The 24,666-nt window shown below is 40.3% G+C and overlaps 1 protein-coding gene across 3 annotated transcripts in view; it reads right to left on the reverse strand.

Moving 5' to 3' along the window:
* plxnb1b (plexin b1b) overlaps positions 1 to 24,666 on the reverse strand; it is a 195,492-nt gene that overhangs the window by 35,796 nt on the left and 135,030 nt on the right. For 2 of the 3 annotated variants that reach the window (XM_031277173.2, XM_031277172.2), the window contains 9 exons: positions 13,778 to 13,906; positions 13,382 to 13,482; positions 11,211 to 11,343; positions 9,897 to 10,053; positions 7,834 to 7,942; positions 4,731 to 4,839; positions 2,989 to 3,942; positions 436 to 570; positions 220 to 342 (listed from right to left, as the gene is read on the reverse strand). In XM_031277173.2, the coding sequence (XP_031133033.1) occupies positions 220 to 342; positions 436 to 570; positions 2,989 to 3,942; positions 4,731 to 4,839; positions 7,834 to 7,942; positions 9,897 to 10,053; positions 11,211 to 11,343; positions 13,382 to 13,482; positions 13,778 to 13,906 (1,950 nt within the window). The remainder of the gene's footprint in view (positions 1 to 219; positions 343 to 435; positions 571 to 2,988; positions 3,943 to 4,730; positions 4,840 to 7,833; positions 7,943 to 9,896; positions 10,054 to 11,210; positions 11,344 to 13,381; positions 13,483 to 13,777; positions 13,907 to 24,666) is intronic. The other variant, XM_036001850.1, reaches the window with a different exon arrangement.

Raw genomic sequence — 24,666 nt, forward strand, 5'->3', positions numbered from 1 at the left:
TTTTTTTTAAGTTTGTATGCGTGTGGACGTACCAGAGACACAAAATAACACCCCAAATCCCAGAAAAAGTGATTTTTTCATAATATGGGCACTTTAAAACTCTTTATATAAGCATTTAATGAAACGTCACTTCCAGAGACGTTAAAAAAAGTGGGCAGTCACTGTTGAGCGTGCCCCTGGGGTTCAAATCCGTATACATCTGTCTGTGTTGTTACACACCTGGTGTAGTTGACAGGTGATGTCAAAGTTTGATGGATTCATGTCATCAGTCTCCACATAGGCATCCACCACCACCGTCTGTCCCTCGATCACCAACACACACTCATAGTCCAGCTCTGGATCCTGAACACACAATAACTTGTTTTTTGTGAAGGGGTCACCAGCCAGGCAAACAGAATCATCCTGTGTGTGTGTGTGTGTGTGTGTGTGTTTTACCTGATAGAGGTGCAGGTTGCGGGCCAGTAAGGTGATCTTCCTCTCTACTCTGACAGGGAGCAGTGATGAACCCTGGACCTTCTCCACACAGGGACAAGCTGAGGAACCCCAGCTGACATAGGAGCCCTCGTCGCCCTGTTGCCCAATACACACACAGTATAAACACACAAGTTCCCCCTTCCTCACTCTCTCTATGTTTAAACCCACAATGTTTCATTATGATCCAGTGAGGTGTCACAGTGATGCTGCAGATCAAACTAACAATTTACTGTTTACATTAATGTTATGTGATTATTGCAGCTTTCAAATTATTCTGATGCAGTTTATTTGTTAAAAAATGAGACAACTGCAGGGTGCACAGCTGTGTGCCAAAGTTCCATTTTTCATTGAACCACTGGGTGGCACCAAAGCTTGACATTTTCAAATTCTACACATGGATGCTTCAACGCCTGAAGCTGGAGAGAGCTGTTTTTTTTTTTGTGATTAACAATTTTTTTGTTTTTTACAACACACAACACATGCAACATGAACCCCCCCCCCCCCCGCCCCTTTCGTCACCCAGACAAAAATCAAGAAGCTGACACAGTAAAATCAAGAAGCTGACACAGTAACTACAATATTCGGCTAATTGTGAATTTCCCCTCGTGGGATAAATAAAGGCATTCTTCTTCTTCAAGACCATTCAACAAAATATTCACAAAATAGACAATAAACCATATAAACTAATATATATATATATATATATATATATATATATATATATATATATATATATATATGTGACAACACCATAAGTGTGCCTGATATGCGTGTCTTGCTCTAGACACAGCTGAGAAGTCAAGACAGACAAAATCACCATAAACCTGGTTTTATTTTAAAATTTGTTTGCTTCCTGTATAGAGCTCAACAGTCCCACCCCTCCTCCGAGAGACCTTGGGTTCCAGAAGTAAATTTCCCATTCATTTCTCCCATTGACATCTGGAAAAATCCATACATAAAGAGTTTTAGACCATGCCTTAGGCTAACCAGCTACAACGTGACTCATAAGCATACAACATATCATTTCGAGTGAAAAAACGAACAGAAAATCTAAAAAGTCAAAGGTAAAAGACTGTATACATAATTTCATTATTGAGCGAAGGAACTACTCATCCCATAAACCACCGCACACCACTGAATAAAGGAAGCTACGTTAGTTTATCTAACAGCTAATTCGGCTAACCGCTAGCTGAGACATCATGTAATAACTTTAAAAGACCCTCAAAATAAAACCTGAAAATAACCGTTGAAATATATAACAGCTGTTACGTCAGCTGTAGCCTGCTTTACCCAGTGTTTAGTTTGAGTTAATGTTATTTTAGACTGAATCAAGCTGTCAGCTAGCGGTTAACCGAATTAGCTGTTAGCTAAACTAATGTTAGCTTCCCGGTGGAGGCTAACAGCAGAAGCGTGGAACAGATCGTGATTCGTGCAGTGTCGTAAATCCTCGTAAAACAGGATTATCATCTTGGGCACGCGCATGACGGATCGTGCAGGCAGCTCCCGACAGCTCCCCCTTCTCACCAGCATGAGTTCCACCAATCAGAGGTATCACTGTGGGATTGTGGAATTGTTCAGCATTGTGGGTAATGGAGTACTTATCCAAGACATCGCGAATAAAAGACATTTATCCCAAAACTAGGTTGGTGCCCCATGAACTTTTGGCATCTATATGAGCATATACAATCGCTTAGTCATGTCGTAGCTGGTTTTAAGTCTACCATCGACGTTTACGATTTTATGGCTTATACTTCAATTGTCAATGGAGAAATTGCATTGTATTTTTACTTCCGGAACCCGCTGTGGGCGGGACTGTTGAGCTCTATGGGATTACTTATCTAGCAGGACACATTCACTCGTTTTGGCATCTCCTCTATTTCCTCCTTGAGCGATGTGTCAAGCCAGGCAGGTAATCGCATACAGGAAGGCAACAGTGCAGCTGGATACTTTACAAAATAAAACAAATTTCAAAATAAAACACCTAGGTTTATGGTGATTTTGGCCACACAATCAGGCACACAGAGAGAGAACGACGGACACACACACACACACACACACACACACACACACACACACACACACACACACACACACACACACACAATATTGATCAGAAAAATCATAATTTAACATTTTTCTTAAGTCGTTCTGCTCCACCTTATGTACAGACAAGGATATAAGCCAGTGTGGGAAATATTGTGTAAATGCAATGCTTTCATTCACTGCAAACACACACAGCATCCTCCAAGAAAACTTTTAAAATTAGTTTTTTAAAGTAATACTGAGCTATAAATGTAAAAAAAAAAAATCATTATTGACTCAAAAAACAATGGGATCAGTCTATGAAGCAAAAGCAAAACAACAACAAGATTACAGGTGTCAGACGGTAGAGGAAGAGCAGGGTAACAAGGGCAGACAGGGAAGCTGGAGTATAGAGTCAGGAGCTGGGAGCGCTGGGAGGCTGCTGAGAAGAAGAAGTAGTAGTAGAAGAAGGAGGGAGGCGGCGGAACTCACCGGGAGGAAGGCGTCAGCTGGATCATACTGGTAGTCCAGCTCTAGGTCAGTATTCAGCAGGTGGGCGTAGGATGGGAGGCTGTGGTCAACCTCACCATCACCTGACAACACAGTGGCAGCAGAAAATGTGGCTGTGTCATTTTCTGACTGGACGGCACTCTGAGCATGGACGTCTACTTCTTCTTTTGGCCAGAGGAGCACCTCAGGGTCGGTGCCTGGACTTCCTGCCTCAGTCTGGGAGTCTTGTGGGGGCATCAGGGTCAGGTCCAGGTAGAGGGAGGGCTCGGAGTCGCCAGGTTCGCCCACAGAGAAGGGCGTGGGCAGGGGGAAGCCAGAAGAGGCCGGGGTGGGAGGCTCTGCCAGGCTCAAAGCTCTCTCAGCTTCCTGGGCTTTGCTGGGGGGCAACTCTGTCACCACCTCAAGGGTGGAGGAATCCGGTTCATGCGGCGGGATGATCAAAGGCACCACAGGGTCCAGATCTCCACTTAGACCATCAGCCATGGTGACAGGCACCAACTCTGTGGCTACCATGACGACAGTGGGTGTAACTGCAGCACCTTCAGTGTCACTTTGGGTGACAACAAAAAGCTCTCTGGCTTCAGTCTCTTCTTCCGTTGTGGTGGTGACTTTCGGGGGTAGAGGTGGAGTGGGTGCTGGTGTGGTGGATGTTAGGGTGCTGGCAGGCTGAGGGGGCAGTGTAGTGGGTGGGGTGGTTGGCTCAAGGCTGGTGGTGGTCGCGGGTGGAGTAATGGGTGCAGGAGGGGTGGTTGGCTCCTGAGTGGTTGCTATAGTGACAGGAGCTGCGGTTGTTGTTGTGGCGATAGTTTTACTTGTTGTGGGAGTTGTTGTGGTAGTTGTCATGGTGCTGGTTGTAAGGGCAGCCGTTGTGGTAGTGGCTGTTGTGATGACTTTAATAGTTTTGGTTGTGGGTGGAGCTGAGGTGGGGAGTTTAAACTAGGGGAGTAAGGAGGGGGGGGAAGACATGGGGAGAGGGTAAGACAGAAATAAAAAAACTAATAGACAAAGAAAAATTTAAATAACTAATAACTGAACATAAATGTGATGTTAAACAAATAATCTGCTGAAATTGTGTTATTGTTTCTTATGACACAGCAATGATTTATGTTACAAATAATGTCGGCTTGTATATGAGGCACAACAAACATGTATGGCCACTGATGAATGTATGCAAAAATGCATTACGTATATTTAAATAGAAAAACACTGACCGTTAATTCACTTAATATATTATAATGAATAAAAAATACTTGTGTCAAGTACTCAGTACAACCGACCAACACAGTCAAGTGCTTTTAGTTTTGAAAAAAAACATTTTATGTTTGATTTGTTTGGTCTTAGAACTCAAATGAGTGACTGTGTTGTGCAGCTGTTAAATGAAGAGAAAAAAATATCTATTGAATAAATTATTGATGTTTTCCTCATATCACATGCTCTCTGCCTCCTGATGGGTCAGCTGTGGAGGTGATGCGAGGCAATCCACCAAAGCTTCACGTTATTTCCCTGATCTACAGAGCGCATCAAAAAATTCTCAACTTTACAGTCAGTTTAGCCCTTTGGCTCGTGGGTGAATAACTTACAATACAACTTTCCCCAAAGAACTTGAATACACAAGAGCACAAAGTCTTCACACATGCTTTATTCAACATGGTGCACCAGCTGTGATTGTGTGTAATTTACATCTCAGTGAGTGCTGCACAGATGTTTCTGTTTGAATAACTTACATGTTGGTTGTAGATGATCACCCCCTCTTCACAGGTGGGCTTGTGGGTGCACAAGTGCTGGTGAACACACCAGTTACAGCCCCATCGGCTCAAAACACAACCACGGCAACTGCACACAGAAATAACAGGATGTACAGATTAGAGACCTAAAACAATAGGCTCTGTTGAAGGACTGTGCAGAAAGGTGACAGATAAGAAAAGGGGAGGCAAACAATGAAGCTATGAAGAGGTCCAATAGAAGTAAAAAAAATAAATAAAATTTTTTATTTATTCACAAACAACTCACAAAAGTTAAAAGAGAAGTAACATCATAAGACATAATGCAGATATATGCAATGGGACACCCTGGTAAGCTATTTAAAGCTTGTGTAAAGTGGCCCGGACACTAGCAAATAATACACATTATAAATACAATCATATTGTTTGGATAAAAAAGTAAACATGTATTATACAACTACATTTACAACCTACACAAAAAGAAAAAGAAAAGAGAAACCATAACTACCCTAACTCTACCTAAGTGGTCCCAAAACATTTAGTCCATCAGTCTAAGTATTGGTCAAATATAGTAGAAGTGGGAGAAGGGAGAGGAGAGAGAATGGTACAGAGAAAGAGAGATGCAGCAGCTGTAGTTTAATAATCCAATTGCTGCCAATCTGGACCCTGTGGTAAGAAAGGTCGGTGATCTAATTTAATTGAGGCTCAGTTTCTGGTGGGAAGAGGAAAGGACCGACAGAGAGAGAGGCTGATAAAGCGAGCAGGTCTGGTAGGATATAAACAAGCATTGGACACAGTGATGTTCAGAAGGCTCACACTTTCATGCATTTGTATTAGGGCTCATTATTTATCAAAGCTTTTTTCTCAATTTTGAGCCTACTGAAACCTGCTCCTTAGTTGGGTTACATACAATACAATTATTTAAAGAAAAGAACCAAGAACCACTCGTACAAACACATTTGTTCTTAAATGGCACGTACAATTGATATTTTGCTGATATAAATCAGCTCGGGGTCATCTTTGTGTGGGCAGTGTGTGCATATGAACGATGTGTGGAACACTTGTACACGAAATCTTCACTGAAAAAAGTTTAGGATAAAAATTTGAAAAGCATGAGACCCAATGTCTTCCACCTCTTATATAATGGAGACTACTTTAAACTAAGCCAGTCAGTATGGTTTTGTGGTTACAGTTAAACCCAGAGTCAAGGAGCACAGCGGAGCCATGTGATGAGGACTCACAGCCTCCTCTACTCAGAGGTGTAAGTCATTCATTCAGTATTAAAAGCAGGAGAGCACGTGATAAGAAATGGTACAAAACAGACTAAGACAGACAGGGTACAAAACAACAAAAACAACAGCCTCAGAGAGAGAATAAGACTTGATTATAAGGTCTGCAATGAGCTGGGGTCTCATTTATAAACGTGGCATACGCACAAAACGGGGCTGAAAATGTGCGTACGCCACTTCCCACGCAAAGGTTGTGATTTATAAAAAACAAACTTGACGGGAGAATGTGCGGTCCTCCACGCAAACTCTGACCCATGCGTACGCACATTTTGGAGACAAAATAGGAATTGGCGACGCAGACGGTGAGGTGGTGAACTGAAGTCAGACTGCAGAAAGTAAATGGGAATAACGATTACTCGTAATATTTTCAAGTATTGATGCCTCACGCACATTTTTTCACTCCATATCATCCACCTTACCATGAAGATTAAATCCAGCAGCGTTATTTGCGCTTGTACTGAGTGATAATTGTTCCATAAACACCTCCAACTCAAATCTTAAATAAAAATTTGTTCTTAATGTTTAATCGGCGCTGTCTTACCGTCACATTGTCCGCTACGGAGCGCAGGAGGAGGAGATGGCCTGACTGCATGGAATACAGGATAGCATCAAATACCCTACCATTAGATAACGGCAAAACACATTGTAAATAACTAAATATCTGTCTTTAATACTGTGCATATATCATCAAATGTCAAAGTCTGAAAATACAGCCGTTAAGCTCTCGCGCAATCGTTACCCTTAATGTCCTCGTTATCAGTCCGAACTTTAATACTGTTTGTGACAAAACCTAAATGAAGTGTGTTTGCCTATTACACTTTCTTTCATCTTCAAATTGTATCTCGGGGGTGGGGGATACCACTAGTTGATGCTGTGTTGGCAATAACAATCACAAATTGTTGTAAACATATAAATACTGCGGTGACCCCGTGCGTAATGCTGCATGATGGCACTGATGGCACTGCAGGAGGACTACGCTAATGAAAGAATCAGGAGAAAAAGAGACTTCAGGGACCATGACGATGCCGATTTAGATTCCCTTAAGCTGAGCTCTTGGATCTATGTACTGAATTGGGTCCAGTAGAGAGGGCAACGTGCTGGAATCGTGCCATCCCAGTCCATCCCGGTCCAAATACAGGTCCTCGCCACTCTGGGGGCAACCGGCTGTTTCCAGAGGGAAATGTCAGACAGCTAAGTGTTTTTTTAAAATAAATATTATATATAATCTTCAACTTTATCACTAAGGCTTGTTTGGATATAATATATAGTTCTGTTAAATCTTATTATATAGGTCTGGTATATCGAAGCTGTCCCTGAGTGCCGTAATCCCTGCCGTTTTGGACGTATTATTAATACATGTAGTTATAGATCAGGTTTCCCTACACTGGGCAAGAACAAGATGAAATTATAATTCAATTTGCAGCAATTCCTGAACGTCTGAGAAGTTTTTTGCTTTTTCTCTGCCAGTCATCATGATTCGGTGTAACAACTGCCAGTGTCATTCATATACTGATCAGCATTCACGAGGTGCTTTGCATTGACTATTTATGGTTAAAAATGGGCGTGTACAGGGCAGGATAAGAGGCTGATCCACGTACGCACACTTGTAGGTAATCTTTGATTTATAAAGGGAACATTGCTTACAGGTGTGCATATACATGGTTTTATAAATCTGACTTTTTTTGCCGTACGCCTTTTTGGGCTTTTGGGCGTACGTACACTTATAGTAAGGATCCTACGCACAGTTTTATAAATGAGACCCCAGAGCAGATCGGGAGAAGACCGGAGAGCAGAGCTGATAAATCATGGTAACTCACGGCATGCTGCCAGACAGCTGCTTAACAGCCGTACAGTCATAGAAGGTGAAATCCCTCGCTGTGACGGTGACGTCGCCGAATCGAAGAGACAGGGTGACTGTGACAAAGTCTGAGGAGAACACAACATAGAGAGAGTAAATAGCATCATGTTTCACCTGAGCACAACGCTGAAAGAACAGCCTTCTGAAAATATTTGGTCAAGCTTATCGTCTCCGGTTCTGAAAGTCTGGGATGAGTACGATGTTTCTTAAAACACAGTGAGAAAATGTGGGAGAGGTTTGGTCTAGACAGCAAAAACATAGAGGCCTAATAGAACCCATGTGCATCCTCAATCCTCAGCCCGGAGAGTGCAGACATAAACAAGACAGGGCGCAACACACAAGATGTTTTAAAGCTGTATGAAGCTGCACTGTATGGGTACAATTGATAAAAAATGATGGAATACTAAATGTGGGTCTTGTTTTCATAGTTCCGACCATCAGTTACAATAATATTGTACTCACTAATGTAATTTCTGAGGTCAGGGAACAGGACAACATTCAGATGATAAGACCAGATTATCTAAACAACTTTATTTGGGGATAAAAGTGTAAGCGCACCCAAAATGTTGGCAATAATTCCTCATTGCACGAGAAAATGTTGTGCGCACTATGAACCAAGAAGTTGGTTTACACTGTATGCTTACGACAGACAGTTTGGGTAATCAAAATTGTACGGGTTGCCTTCATTTTCTTTTCCAAAAAAGATAATTTTAATTCCAACTGGTCTGATCGTTTTTTTGACCCGACTTCTTTTAAGTTCTCAGATCTCTGTGATTAACATGCTGAGTACAGAATTATGATAACTGATAGAAATAAAAAATAGAACATTGTTATTCACAAAAAATAACTGATAGAAATGATAACCCAAACCACATTAATAAGAAACTATATGAAACCAGAATGTTTTCATTTTTTAAATTAATTTTTAATTCGAGCATTACAGAGCCATTTGATCCTTTGTTATTATAAAAACATTGATTAGTGCACCTTTAAGGTTCCAGTTTGTTTCGTCCTGTGGATAGACAAATACCAGAATGGCCTCTTTGGGTCTCAATTAGTGTTTAAGAGATGGCTTCATTGCAACCATACTTCGGCTGATAAGGTAAAATGGATTTAAATTCTATTTTTTATTTATTTACTTATTTAAAAGTTTTTACATACAGCACTTGCTGGTAGATGAGGACGACTCCATTCCAATACACTTCAGACTTGTAGTCAAAGCAGAGTTCCAAAACTGTACAATATGTTTTTGCAGCAGCCAGGTGAGAATCAGTTGCCCTTACAGGCCTTGTCTTTTGCTTCATTTTTTTTTTATTGTGTGAGCGCTGGCACTAACCCTCTTTAAGTAAAGGTAGGCCACAGCTGGATCCTTAAATGCAGCCTGTGTGTCTATATCTCAGTAAACCCCCCAGGCTGATTCTTCCTGATCTCTTCTACCAGAGAACTACAACAAGCTTCCAGTTTCAGAAATGCAGGCATGGGAACCAGCGTCTGTGTTTGTGTGTGTTTGTGTGTGTGTGTGTGTGTTTGTGTGTGTGTGTGTGTGTGTGTGTGTGTGTGTGTGTGTGTACGTGAATGTTTGAGTGAGTATGACCTCTGTAGAGGCTTAAATTTTTATTCACAAGCCCCTTAAATCTTCTTTTATCATTGCCACTGACCATAACAGACAGCACTCTGCTCTCAGCATGCTAAGCAACCACCCAAATCTAGGAAAACCAAAACGCATATCATAAAGCATAAAATCTTGAGATAAAAACATTTATGAGGAGTTGTTTGCTTTAAAGTAAATATTACTCCCTGCTGTGTAAGCTGGTTTAGGAAAAATGGATTGGGTTAGCCTAGATTCATGGACACAGGGATTGAAGTGTAAACGTGTATTGTATGTCTGGGCATGCAAACACACACATACAGAAACACACACGCACAAAGATTAATCTCATCACAGGATGCAGCCAAATCCTCCAGTTGCAAAGTTGAAAAGTTCAAACAAAAGACGGTCAGGTCTGGGGTTAAAGCGCTCACCCTGTCCAGGAGGCACCATGGGTACTTGGCTGGTGTCAGGAGAATGGCAGGTGACCCCAGATTCGGTGACAATGGCTGGACTGTGGCTGTCCATGAAAAAGCAGGAGTAGGACTCATCTTTCTCTAACACTGGAAGTCCTGTGACTGTCAGAGACACCTGATGAAAGACAAAATATTAACACTGATTCAGACAGAGCTACAGTGCATGTGGTAGACTTCAAAAATCCTTATCGGATCCATGTTTGCAGACTGTTTTATGTGTGGCCATTTAGATGAGATATCTAGATTTTCGAGTGACATCACATGAGACAGAGGAAGAGAAGAGGACAACCAGCAACAGACTGGTGGAGCATGAAAACATGACATAGAGACAGAATAATAGCAGTCCATACCTGTGCTGTTACAGAGGACACTGAAGGTCATAATGACAGTAAGTGATTCAATTGTACATCTGATCTGCTCAGTGGTAAATGTGAACGTGAAATAATTCAATTTGAAAACTAAAATTGATTCCCTGACTGCAGGAATATGACTCATACTTGATTTATTATCATACTCATTTTTCCTCATTCATGTGCTGTTTCTGCACTGCAGCTCCAAGATGTAATCTGTCAATCAAAGAGTTAGACCTCTACAGTTTGTAGATTAGCCTACATCTTCCATCTACTGGCCACCTGTCTCACATGAGAGACACAGATACACTACCAAGGTTCTTCAAAAAGGATAACACTAAATCATAACTGCAATTCTCATCCATATCAATATACCTTCTGTTGAGTTTATATTCATCTCACACATAAATTGCATTAGTTGATAAAAAGAAACAGGCGCATATGTTTCTTTATTAATTGATGCAGCTCTATGACAGACATGGCATCCTGCTGCAGGATGACCTTTTATAAGTGACAACACAAACCAGCAAAACACATTTTCCTGCATAGTTTCTCTTACATAAGGATCAGTGAGGATATCAACCATCTTGTGTGGATTAAACCTTAATTGATACTATTTAGTTTAATTAGTAACGTTATTAGTACCAAATCATTATACCACCATACCATACCATTGTGAATAAATGCAACTGACTGCACAGCAGAGCTTACCACCCACAAATGTTTAAGCTATTATCTCATTAGACAAAGAAAGGCAATATTGGAGGTAGGTGCTGGAGGTGGATGATTCTCTTATTCTGCAATCAACAGAAACCAGAAAACGTGTTTCCTCCACAGTTCTTTGTAAGGATGTGTACAGACGGGTAGATGTACATCAAGAGTTTTGTTTTGCTCGAGTTTATGTAACTGCATTCAGACTTACTGTCCTGCTCTCCTCCCTGCTGACGTTGAAGGGGTTGAGGTCCTGGATGGCCAGACACTGCTGCTCCATGTCAAAGCTCCACAGCCACTGACCGGGCTGCTTCCCACGAGCACACTCTGACTGCAACACACACCTGCAGGGAAAACACCAACATCATGTACACTTTCTTCACTGATAAAGTCAGGCTATTTGTCTCTCAAACAATACAAAAAAAGAGGAGCACAGAGAAAAACATTAAGGTGAGAGGGAGGAGGAAGGCCAGGTGTTGAGGCCGAGCAGTGAGGAGACACAGATGGGATGGAGAGGTAGATTTATTTCATCAGCCTCAAACACCATCTCACCAGTTAGTTCTTAACATGACTTGGCAAAAACACTTAAAAAACTAACAAGAGTGCCAGTAGCTTTTTTCTCTGCTGATATGTCAACACTGAACTTTTTATTTCAGTTATATTCTTTAAACTACATCTGCTTGAAAATACATTACTCAAAATAAACGTTTTACAGCAACATGAGCAGCTCATTTATAATGCAACAGTCAACATTGCTTATAAGAAATCTTGATAATGTCAAACTTTAGATAACTTACAAATGAAAAGTAAAATCTTTACGTGGTCTGGTATAACCAGTTAGCCACTTTATAGTGGCTAGTGAGTGTTAGCAAACTTTAGACAGGTATTGCTGTGTTACTGACATAACACTTACTTACATAGTCACTTAACTGACTTTGTGGCTCTTTGATAATTGCTAATCAGCTAATAAATCCAATAATAAATTAAAACGAGATTGATGCAAAACAGAAAGAAAATCCCTAACAAATGACTGTTACCAGCCAATGTTCAGTTTTCTTAGCCATGCTAGCGACAAGTCAGTCTGTTGGTCAGTTGCTCCGGACTATAACATTTCAACAACTTCATATACCTGTATTGGGTAGATTGCGAAGAAATTTGGTACGCACATTCATGTCACCCTCAGGATGAATTGTAATCAGTTTGAAGACCTCTCAATGTTCATCTAGCACCATCATCTACTTAACATTTCAGTTTGTCCAATACTTGGATTATGACCATTATGACATGGAGATCACAGTAAACATACTAAGTGCTTAGTGCTTGTTAGCATTGTCATTATGGGTATGTTAGCATACTGACATTAACATTTAGCTTAAAGCTCTGCTGTGTCAAAATTCAGCATCACAGAGCTGAGCAGAGCATCACTAATGGCTGTAGACTCTTGAAAATGACAATAAGTTAAGACACTGTCACAGATTTATTTATTTTGTGATCATCCAGTTGGTTAATGGACTAATTAATGCTTTCAGCACTGGTTCTTATGTTCTTTATGCATTACATGTTAAGGATCATATGGTATTAGGCCTGCGTGATTAATCGTTATAAAATCGCGATCTCAATTCACCCGTTTGCGATTTAATTTTTAAATGACTTCGATTCTTTTTTTTTTTGGGCATTTTCGGCCTTTATTTTGACAGGACAGCTGAAGACATGAAAGGCAAGCAGTTAAAGAGTGTGCTAAGAAATCATTCTGTTTTTGATACTGTACTTAAATTGGCAATTGACAAATTCCATTTCTCTAGAGACTGAAGCTGTAGCTGCAGCATGTTGATTGACATGTTTTAATTATGTAGACATGTTCAAGGAGTTCAGATAGAGCCTGTATCAGGGCTATATTTAGTTCAATGTGTTATATGTCACTATTTTTGGTAGCCTACTGTACTTAAATGTGTACTTAAATGCCAGTATGTACTTTATTTTCTTTATTCATTGAAGCCTCTATGTTTACAGACTTGTGGTGATGCGCAATGTGCTATAGGTGCCAAAACAAATCTATGTTTGGTACTGACAATTTGTTTTGTTTTGTTTTGTCATGGTTCATGTGTGCAATAAACATTACACTTTGTGAGAAAAAAATCGTGGCAGAGAATCATGATATCAATTCTAAGCTAAAAACTCGTGATTCATATTTTTCCCCGAATCGTGCAGGCCTATATGGTATCTGATACCTTTATTTGTAAATAATCCAACACTGAGTATAACCAGTTAGATTAGGTAAATTATTTTACACCTTAAACTTTAATTCTAATTGAATTCAATAACAGCCACACTTTCTTAAATGCTTGATTAGGATGCATTTTTAACTGCTGGGGTTTATCTTACCTTCCCTCCAGGACGCACCAGCCACAGTATGGGTCGTGGGCCAGCAGGCAGGAGTGGCAGTCTGGGTACTGCTGGCATTCAGCCACAGGCCGCTTCTGCAGCTGTAACCAGGACAACACAATCATGTTCAGTCGTGCAAACCATGCACACTAAGCTCCCAGAAACCTGATTAAAATGAATAGGTGGCCCACATTTTTCCAGTAGAACAAAGCAAAATAAAATGATGGTCATTAGAATAATCTTAACTACAGGCTGCTCTACTGGAAGTGAAAGAATTGGGGCAGAAACAAGAGGGAGTGAATTATTTCTCTTTAGCTTTATTACTGCAACACAGGAAGGACGCGTAGAGAAAAAAACATGAAATGAGGCTACAAGAGTCTCTGTGTGTGCATATACCATGTTATGAGTCATGATGAAGAGATGTTCCTCTGTTTGGTCCAGGATGAGGTCTGAACTGATAGCAGTATTCTGCTGAATGGAGATGACAGAGTACTCCTCCACCTCGCCGTTTGGCCCCAAGAACACCTGAGCAAATGTACACATACAAATGTTAGGATTATGTTATGATTTAACAGACCGCTCAATAAAAACATGCACTGAGCTGCAACTCAAAATGTGAATCTCTTTTAAATGTCCTTCTGTTATGCCATTATTTTAAATAAGAACATAAAAATACACCATTTTATTATTTTTCCTTCTTGCAAATACAGCGTTATGGAATATATTAAAGGACACAAACACATAGTAAGCATAGCAGGCTATAGTAAGAATTTTATTTGACCATGTTATATGTGTTTAAGCCAATATGGATGAGAAATCCTATGTGCTATTATAGAATCATATTTGCTCCTCAGCATGTCAACAGATCCATCTCTATGACAGCTGATGAAGACCGTGTGATATGGTGAAAGTTAAGAAAAGAGTGTGGATGTTGAGTTGGGGTTGTTTTGTTAAAAGGGAATTTAATTTTTAAAAAAAGTACTCCAGCAGTGCACTCATGTTCAGACACATGATGGACAGTTTTAAAAAAAAAAAGGATAAAAATGTATGCTGAAGAACAAGAGATATCATCTTTTTTCTTCTTCCTTGTTAAAACTTGCCACCCTGTGTGTGATATGCTAGTAGCAACTAATGTTGCCTCAAGGCACTAGCTTAAAATCAGGGCCGGCTCTGACAACTGAGCCATAGCCATAGGACTGACAACTGATTGTATCCTGTATTTATGTAGGGAAGCTAACAGCATCAACATCATATTTGGCTGCTTGTAAATCAATAACCAATGGCATGATCAATATTTTGGTATTAGGGCAATACTAGTCTCGCATTGCCAGATCTCCACAGCGTTGTGTCAGCGATAGAGTAGCAATGTATGTTAATTTTTGTTTCCAGCTTATGTAAGTTAGATGGCACCAACATTTGGTCTAATCATAACTGGCCTGGCAACCCAAAGGCCAAGGTTTTGTTTCCAGATTTGTGTGGTGACTTATGATATGAGGGGTCTGGGGGTGGAAATTGGAGCATTAAACACTTCATTTCCTGCATTCTGGTGAATTTTGATGCACCTATTTCTACCTTTTTCTGAATCAATGTATGCTGGAAATATCTTTATGTAAAGGGAAACATAGATTACAATTCAAATATACAAAACATAATGGAATATATTGCAGTAAGGCTCTCAGGCATTCTGTATTTCTTTCAACTATTTATTCTCCTGTTGATCGACTTTTCTAATTATATCTGAGTCACCACACATTGGGCATAATTTATTCCTCCCTCCTCTTTTGCGTCTTTTGTTGGGGAAATAACCTCCTTAAATGTGCATATAACAATTATTCACCTCAATGATACATGCATTCATTTTAATGAATTAATAAACCCCTGGACTGTAATATTTCAGATGTGTTTGAGCAAGATTTCTGCTCATGTTCAAAACTTTGTGCACATTCAAAATATATTCCATCTGTGCTCTCTGAGATTTGAAGGAATCATGATAGACAGAGCCAATAGGTCTGTAGACGATGCAGTCAACCTGGCCCTACACTACATCCTCCAGCACCTGGACTGCGCAGGAACCTACGCCAGGATCCTGTTTGTGGACTTCAGCTCTGCCTTTAATACCATCATCCCAGCTCTGCTTCAGGAGAAGCTCTCCCAGCTAGCCGTGCCTGACTCCACCTGCAGGTGGATCACTGACTTCCTGTCTGACAGGAAGCAGCATGTGAAGCTGGGGAAACACGTCTCCGACTCACAGACCATCAGCACCGGATCCCCACAGGGCTGTGTTCTTTCCCCTCTGCTCTTCTCCCTGTACACCAACAGCTGCACCTCCAGTCACCAGTCCGTCATGCTTCTGAAGTTCGCGGATGACACGATGGAGACGAGTCCGCCTACAGGTGGGAGGCTGACCACCTGGTGACCTGGTGCAATCAAAACAATCTAGAGCTCAACGCTCTAAAGACAGTGGAGATGGTTGTGGACTTCAGGAGGAACTCAGCCTCACCTGCCCCCATCACCCTCTGTGACTCCACAATTGACACTGTGGAGTCTTTCCGCTTCCTGGGAACTATCATCTCCCAAGATCTCAAGTGGGAGGTGAACATCAGCTCCCTTGTCAAGAAAGCACAACAGAGGATGTACTTCCTGTGGCAGCTGAAGAAATTCAACCTGCCAAAGAGAATGATGGTGCACTTCTACACAGCCATCATTGAGTCCATCCTCAAATCCTCCATCACCATCTGGTCGCTGCTAGCACTGCCAAGGACAGGCAGACTGCAGCGTGTCATTCGGTCAGCAGAGAAGGTGATTGGCTGCAATCTGCCGCCGCTCCAGGACCTATACGCCACCAGGACTCTGAAGCGTGCTGGAAAAATTGTGGCCGAGGTGGGAGGGATCGGCCACAATTTTTCCAGCACGCTTCAGAGTCCTGGTGACTCTTTAAGACACTCCCCTCTGGCAGGAGGCTGAGGTCCATCAGGACCAAAACCTCACGCCACAGTTTTTTCCCATCTGCCACAAGCCTTATTAACAAGGCCCGGAAACCACCCTGACTCTCTCCACACTCCACCCCTGGCTCTTCATGCCATTCTTCTCTGCTGTAATGCTCTTTTTATTTCCATCTTTATTTTTAATGTAATACATACTGTGTACATATACTTATATTGGTTATACCTATACTTATATTGTTTAATATTCCATTTAGAGAATGTGTGACGTGCACCAACAACACCAAAAAAAATTCCTTGTATGTGTTAAAAAACGTACTTGGCAATAAAACCCTTTCTGATTCTGATATTTTGAGAAAAATAAAGTGATAATAGGCTATTACAAGAATAAAGTGACAATATTTCAGAAAATAATCCACCTGCACCATAGTCTGCTGCTGTGCATTACATAATTGCTCTGCTGATACAGTAGATCTCAGACCTTCTGACAGACACAGAGCCCCGTTTGGGTCTCTGGTCTCTGAATGAGACAGTTTAGGGAAGTGGCTGTACGCTGCTCTACATCGGAGATGGAAAACCGAAACTACGGCAGAAATACACGGAGCTCAAACGTGACTGCCGCAGCATGCCCACATCAGAGCGCGTCCATTATAAACCTGAAGCTGCACAGACCACGGCAGCGCGCTGCTCATCTCTATTTTTACAGCGAGAGTGGACACTAAGCGACGAACAGGTCTGCTTCAGAGTTAGGTGTGTTTGAGTCTGACCTATAGACTGGAAACGTTATGTCCCAGGAACTTCAAACTAAATCATTTGAACCCACCATCTTACAGATATATGGAGGATGCACAATCCTACTAGCAAGGATTACACCTTCTTTTTCACACGCCACCTCACCCACTCCCGCATTGATTATATGTTGTGCTCCAGTGAGCTTAAGACAATGTTCCACACGATAGCAATATAACCAGCAATTCTGTCCGATCACAATGCGCTGATGAGAAAGATCTAGGAGGCAATTTAATAATTCCCTTCTCCAAAACACAGCTTTTGATACAGAATTTAGAATCAAATTGGCTGAATTTATATCAATTAATACCGACTCAGTTTCTGACCCCGCATATACATGGCAAGCAACTAAAGGATTTATTAGAGATTTTACATCCTCCTTCGCGGTCAATTTGAAGTGGAAAAGAGAGGCAAGGATAGCGGAGTTGGAAGAATGCTGTAAATCGTAAGAGCAATCTCTTAAGACTTGTTTTTCTAAATCTACACAAACTCTTCTAGTCACAAGTCGAACAGAGCTGAATGATCTGCTAAGAAGGAGAACCAAGTAAACCAAGCAAATTGCTTGCTCTGAAATTAAAACAAAGCGAATCCAGAGCTGCTATCAACAGCATCCGCACAGCCCGAGGTATCTCAACAAATCCTAAGGATATCAGCGCCACTTTTCAATCCTTTTACTCAAAGTTGTACAAGTCCTCCTGCAACCCAGATCCGACACAGTGCCAGAAGTTCCTAAAAGAACTAAACCTGCCTCTTCTTGACCCAGAAGAGGCAGAATAACTGGGTCAACCAATAACCTTAGAGGAACTTAAAGTGCCCATATTATGAAAAAATCACTTTTTCTGGGATTTGGGGTGTTCTTTTGTTTCTCTGGTGCTTCCACACACATACAAACTTTGAAAAAAATCCATCCATGCTGTTTAGAGTGAGATACAGTTTCTGAATGTGTCCTGCCTTCAGTCTCTGGGTGAGCTGTTCAAAATCTGCACGGCTTGTGACATCACAAGCTGAAACGAGCAGGCTAACCGCAACCATTAGCTCGTAGTTAGCGTTAGCATGCTAACGCTAATGCTAATGCTAGCATGCTAACGCTAATGCTAATGCTAGCATGCTAACGCTAGCATGCTACCTCGTTCTCAATAGCAAAGCATTGCTACAACACACACAAGTTCACCATAATCTACAAAAGAACTACTTACATGTGCGCCCTCATTTAGAAGTCTCCCAGCTAATCCTGCCTTGTAACTGACCGAAGTTGTAGAAACAGCCTTTCTTTTACTGTCTATGGAGCTAGCTTGCTGACATGATCTACACCTGAGCTACTGCGCATGTGCAAGTGCAATCAAAGATAGTACAGAAGAAGAAGAAGAAAAGAGGTCTCACTCTGTAGCTAAAACAGAGACCAGGGAAAAGAGGATCTGCAGCAGTGAGAGAGAGCACTGCAGTACAACAAAAATATGGTGTTTTTTGAAAATTAAACCATGTAAACCTATTCTGGTACAACCTTAAAATACAATTATGAACCTGAAAATGAGCATAATATGGCTGCTTTAAATTAGCATTAAAAACAGTTAAAAAAGGGAAAACACCAGGGTTGGATGGAATTCCATCAGAACTTCTTCTACAGTATTTTGACATATTAGGACCTACCATTTTACAAGCTTTAACTTCAGCCATAGAGAAGGGTACTTTCCACCAACAAACCAACACCGCGCTGATTTCCATTATGCCAAAGAAGGGTAAAGATCCTACATATTGCTCAAATTACAGGCCCATCAGCCTCATCGGGACTGATATTAAGCTTTATTCCAAAGTCCTGGCCCTCCGCTTAGAGCGCTTTAGCGAGAAGCTAGTCCACCCCGACCAATCAGGTTTTATACCCAAGCGTCATGCTGCAGACAATGTATGCAGACTATTTCATGTAATAGAAGAAGCCAAAAACCTTCCAACAACGGCAGCAGTTTTATCAGTGGACACGGAAAAGGCTTTAGACCGCCTAGAGTGGAACTACTTGTGGCAAGTAATGGAGAGGCTTGGTTTGGGGGCCAAATTCATTGACATGGTGTGTACTTTATATGAGAATCCCACGGCCATAGTCTCAACCAATGGATTGCACTCACAGCCATTTCCCATTAAGCAGGGCTCATGACAGGGATGTCCGCTCTCCCCCATGCTATTTGCAATCTCTCTTGAACCGTTAGCCCAAGCCATAAGGCAAAATAAAATCTGTAATATCCAGATTAAATCCAATAGCAGCTCAATATCATTATTAGTGGGAATGCTGATTCAGCAGCATTCCCACTATTGTCATTCTGTTCTTTATTTTTTCTTCTTTTTATTATTATTCCGTACGTTTCTTGGCTCTCCGTAACTTCTGCATACTTTCAGCTATTAAAATCATTCAACTTTTAAAATGTTCAGCTCTTTCAGCTAATGATGGGACTTCTTCAACTCGCCAGAGCACAGAGCCTTAAAAAATTATCTTTGTCTCTTCTCTATAAATTGCTCTCACGCCCACAATATCTACTTGTCAAACACAATTTATACATCAAAACGTAGGTATTTTTGTCTAGTTTCAGGCTCAGTTATGCGATATGACTTATACTTTTGGCTCAGTGAGCTTCCAAATGACAAGAGTTCTACATCTTCCTTCATTCGCTGCCCTGTTTAACATTCTCCCCATTTCTGAGCGAAACGCAGAGCGAACCACTTTTTTAAAATCGCTGATATGCCCACATTTTTAAGTTTATCAACATAAATTTTACATGAATACGTTCACAAAGGCCTTGTGGTGGTCACGATTACATCATTTCACTGATACCCCTTATCGTTTTAGCAGTCTGAGCCTTTATTTGAGAGCTTGCTCTGTTTTTTATTCCCTCTTCCGTACTTTTTTTGGCTCTCCGTAACTTCTGCATACATTCAGCTATTAAAACCATTCAACTTTTAAAATGTTCAGCTCTTTCTGCTAATGATGGGACTTCTTCAACTTTTTTTCTACTATTTATACTTTTTAAAATATTAAGCTTTTTAACACTTCTTTTAAACATTGAAGTCAATGAGAGCATGCTTCAAATCCTTCAAATCTTCCGCTCCCAAAATTGTCAGCCCCTCTATACTTTCACCTACAAACGCCAAAATAAAATTTAAAATGTTCACGAAAACTTCAGGTATTAGGGCTTTTCAGTTTGATATTTTTTTTTACAGTTTTTGTGAAAAAGCTGTTTAAGTTTAGTGATCATTTCAGGATTTTTTACAGGTGGCAGTTTAACAGTAGGTGAAACGGTTGTTAAATGATCAAAGTATGTTTACAAACACTCGTCACCATGACAGCACTTTCACAGACAGCATCAGCAGTCTTTCAGCCTTTTCAGGCAATTCATTGCAATGGATATGGCTGATATAAGTCTTTTTAGTCAGTTCATTGAAACTTCCACTTTTGACAGTATTACAGTTTAGCTTCCAGCTTTTCTAAAATGTATTTCAGCTCTTAACTTATGTGCAGTTCAGCTTCCAACTTCCAAGTTTTAGTGCAATGCATTTGAGATTTTTGAACAATTTGTTCCATATTTCTGCATTTTCATCAATGTTTCTCACAGCATTTGTAAGTTTTCCATACTGATTCATAATTTTAGATAAAATAAAAATACATTATTTTATACATTACTTTTTAATGAAATTCATACTCATTCTACCGATTTCCACTTTTTCAACTATTCTCACTACTTCAACTTCTTCTTACTGATTTAAGCTATTCATCCAGTTTAGCTTTAGCAATTCAGCTATCCAGCATTCCCACGCATTTTCTGCAGGAAATGCATTTTCTAGTTTGCAGATGATATGTTGTTGTACATTGCTGATCTTGAGGACTCTATTCCAAAAATTCTTAAGATTTTCAACGAATTTGGCTCAATCTCCGGCTATAAAATTAACTGGAATAAATCTAACCATCTTTTATTGAACAACAGGCATGTGGCATCAACCATTAGTGTTACAATACCAACCCAAAGCAAAATTACATATTTGGGCATCACCATACACGCATCCCTACAGCGAGTTGTCCAGGACAACTATGAAACTATATTAAGTAGTGTTCAAAGGGATCTGGCCAACTGGTCTGCGATGCCGGCATCACTATGCTCCAGGATTGCTGTTGTTAAAATGGACATAGTTCCTTGAAACTTGATACCTTAATTCGGCAATATATTTGGAATAATAAACAACCTAGACTAAAATACTCTAACCTGCAACGTACCTCAAACACGGGAGGCTTGGCCCTCCCCAACCTTAAAGTGTATCACAGAGCCTTTCAGCTATGGGCCCTCAGAGTGTGGATGGACCCCTCATCTACAGTCCCATGGAGAGAAATAGAGCAAAACCTCACTGGAAGTCTAAGACTTCAAGACCTTGCCTTTGCAGGTGTGTGTCAAAAAAAGTGTATGCTAGCCTATGGCCCTATTATCACCAACACCTTGACTAACTTTAAACAGGTGGAGGAGCAACTATGCTACACCAACAAGTGGCATCTGGACACCCCAATTTGGCACAATACACACTTAATGTCTGGTAACAAACCCTTTACTTGTAAGCAGTGGAGTTTATACTGTAAACCAGCTATTCAATAAGAAAGGTACGTTGAGTTTTGAAGACCTAAGAGCTAATTTTGAGGTCCCCAGGACATCCTTCTTCTTGCATCTGTGCTTAAGAGCAGCCCTAAAATGTTATGGAGTGCCATGGGGAAACAGTCTTGAGCCGCACCCAGTTATTAAATGGTTTGTTGATTTTCCTGTGAGAGGATTAGCGTCCAAGATCTATGCTAAACTGATGCAAGTATCCATAGGAGAACTCCCAATAGCAAGGAAATGGGAGCGAGAGCTGAGCCCTGAGCGGAACGCAATTAATTGGGAGACAGTTTGGGACAACATTTTCCATTGTTCCGAGAACCCAAATCACCAGCAGATCCACTTCAACATATGTCATAGGACATACTGGACTCCTCAGAATAGATATGTCTCTAAAGTAATTCCCACTCCCTATTGCACGTTCTGTCAACCTGAACAAACTGGTCTTTCCTGCACATGGTCTGGGAGTGTGAACAGGTGCATGAGTTCTGGAATAAAACAACATCAATAATATCTGATGTGATAGGATGTTGAATTCCTACTGACCCGATTGTTTTGTTACTTAATGACGACTCTAAACTACACCTGCTTGGGAGACAGAAGAAAGTTTGGCTAGCCGGCTCAACCGCAACCAAGAAAATGATGGCTCAACGCTGGCTCCCTCCCCACTCGCTTTGTATAAAACAGTGGTTGCCGTATTTTCTAGACATAGAAAATAGCTTGACCTCTCTACAGCAAGGATTAACAAAGCCAAATCATCGACTATATGGAAAAACGCAGCAGCACTTGTTTTTGTTTTTTGGTTTTTTTTTCTTGTTCAATTGTGTTTATCTGTTCTGTATGTTCAAAAATATAAAAATAATAAAAAATTGATCTAAAAAACAAAAAAAAAAACAAATAGCATAAAATATGTAAAATAAGATATAATACAAACACAGATACTAATAGAAGAGTGGGACATGTAAGAAAGAAAGTTAAACTGGAAGCTGCAGTTGCATGCTTGCTCCAGAAACCCTCTCCGTCTTCCACCATGACGCACAGAGCGAACTAACAAAACAAACATTTAAAGATGGAATCCTAACTGGTCAGCAATGCAACCATTTATAAGACTGGTGAGGTTTCAGGAATTAGACTTCCCCTAAAATACAACTGGCTCTGTGTCTTGAACACCAGCTTAACTTCATTCAGCTGCAATTAGCCAATCACTGTACACCATGTTTACCTGTCAGGGGCCTGAGGTCAACAACACTGGGAGGAGGTCAAAACATAAGATGACATTTTCATATTAAATATTAGAGCTAGACTAATATACCAGTTGGCTGATCACAGACATATTGATATCTACAGATAACAAAACCCTTTTTTTAAACATGTAATGCAGAAAACAATGCATGAGGGAATTTAGAAACGGTGTCATTTAGTTATGAGGCTTCTGGGTATAATTCTATGCTTATAAAGAACCTGGGGGATGGAGCCTGGACAGCCCTCAAGAACGCATGGGAAAGGGATCTGAGTATTACACTGGATGATGAGGAGTGGGACAGAATCTGTAGGAATATCAAAAACTATGTCACGCGATGTGAGGGTGCCCCTCATTCAGGTCAAGATAATGCATCGCTTCTATTGGACTCGACATGATTTTTGGACTGGGATACATGATAATCTGGGTTCTATTCAGCCCAAGATTATTTGTTATAAGAGATGGACCAATGTTATACGGGATAGATAAGCACATAAGAAGTCGGGTCTATTAAGGTCTATTTTCATTCCAGTCCAAAGATTTACTTTATTTCGGCCACCATATTACGTTTAATAATTAATAAACGTATCATTTCTGACCCATAGACATGTCTAAGAGATACAGTACTTTACAATTGATTATTAACCTCCATCCTTAAATGGTAACTTTAGTTTTTTTCAACCTGGACCCTATCTTCTTATGTTTTGTGTACCTAAGTGACTTATGGGAACAACAATCTTTGAAATTAGTCCAGTATTAAGCAAGATTGCTACAGTTAGCAGGGGCAAAGCTGACATGTTCAGATTATGCTCATATTATTATTCTAAGTGCCTGACAACATTATGATAAGGATCCCTTTAGATATAGATCTTTATGTTAAAGAGTAAGATCCTTTTTGTTTAACATGAAACAGAATAGCTATCACCAAACCCACCATACTCCATTTAAATAAACAGTAATTCTACCATAGTAAAACACACTTCATTCAAAGTCTACAGAAACTAAATAAATCTATCAAAAGTCGTCTTGGTTCGTCTTTCCACTGTTCCAATAATTACCACTCTGGTTTGGTTGAAAAAAAAAAAAACATTTATTCATTTTAAAATAAAAATAAATAATTATATTTTTTGTTAAATAAACCCATTATTAATTGAACCATTTACATGTGGAAATGTGCAGGCTCTATACGCGCTAAAAGTATTGTTTATTTAAATGGAGTCTGCTGGGTTTAACGATAGCGATCTCTGAGCTGTTTTTGGTTAAACAAAAAGGATCTTACTCTTTAACAAAAAGGTCTATTTCTGTAGGGATCCTTTACATAATGTTGCCAGACAATTAGAATAATAATATGAGCCTGTCAGTGGCAAAATCAGCACTTTTAGTAAACAGAATTGATGATGCACATTTGCCCTAAAGGATTACATTGCAACCCGGTTCGTGGCTGACAGTGTAACAGCGTTCTCACCAATTTCAAAGAGTTTTGTTCACATTAGTCAGACACCAATGCATGAGAAAGTAGAAAATACCATTTAAGTAACAGATTCATTAGGCTGACTGTAGACTGAACATTTCATAAAGGCTGCCAGTCAGTTTCTATGATTAGTTTAAACAATCTATACTGTGGCAGGAATAACTACATGTACTTTAAAAAAATGCTAAATGTATAAAAACTAGAAAAAGTTATTTGGTTTCCTG

This window comes from Sander lucioperca, chromosome 6 (assembly GCF_008315115.2).
Source record: "Sander lucioperca isolate FBNREF2018 chromosome 6, SLUC_FBN_1.2, whole genome shotgun sequence".
Taxonomy (NCBI): Eukaryota; Metazoa; Chordata; class Actinopteri; order Perciformes; family Percidae; genus Sander; species Sander lucioperca.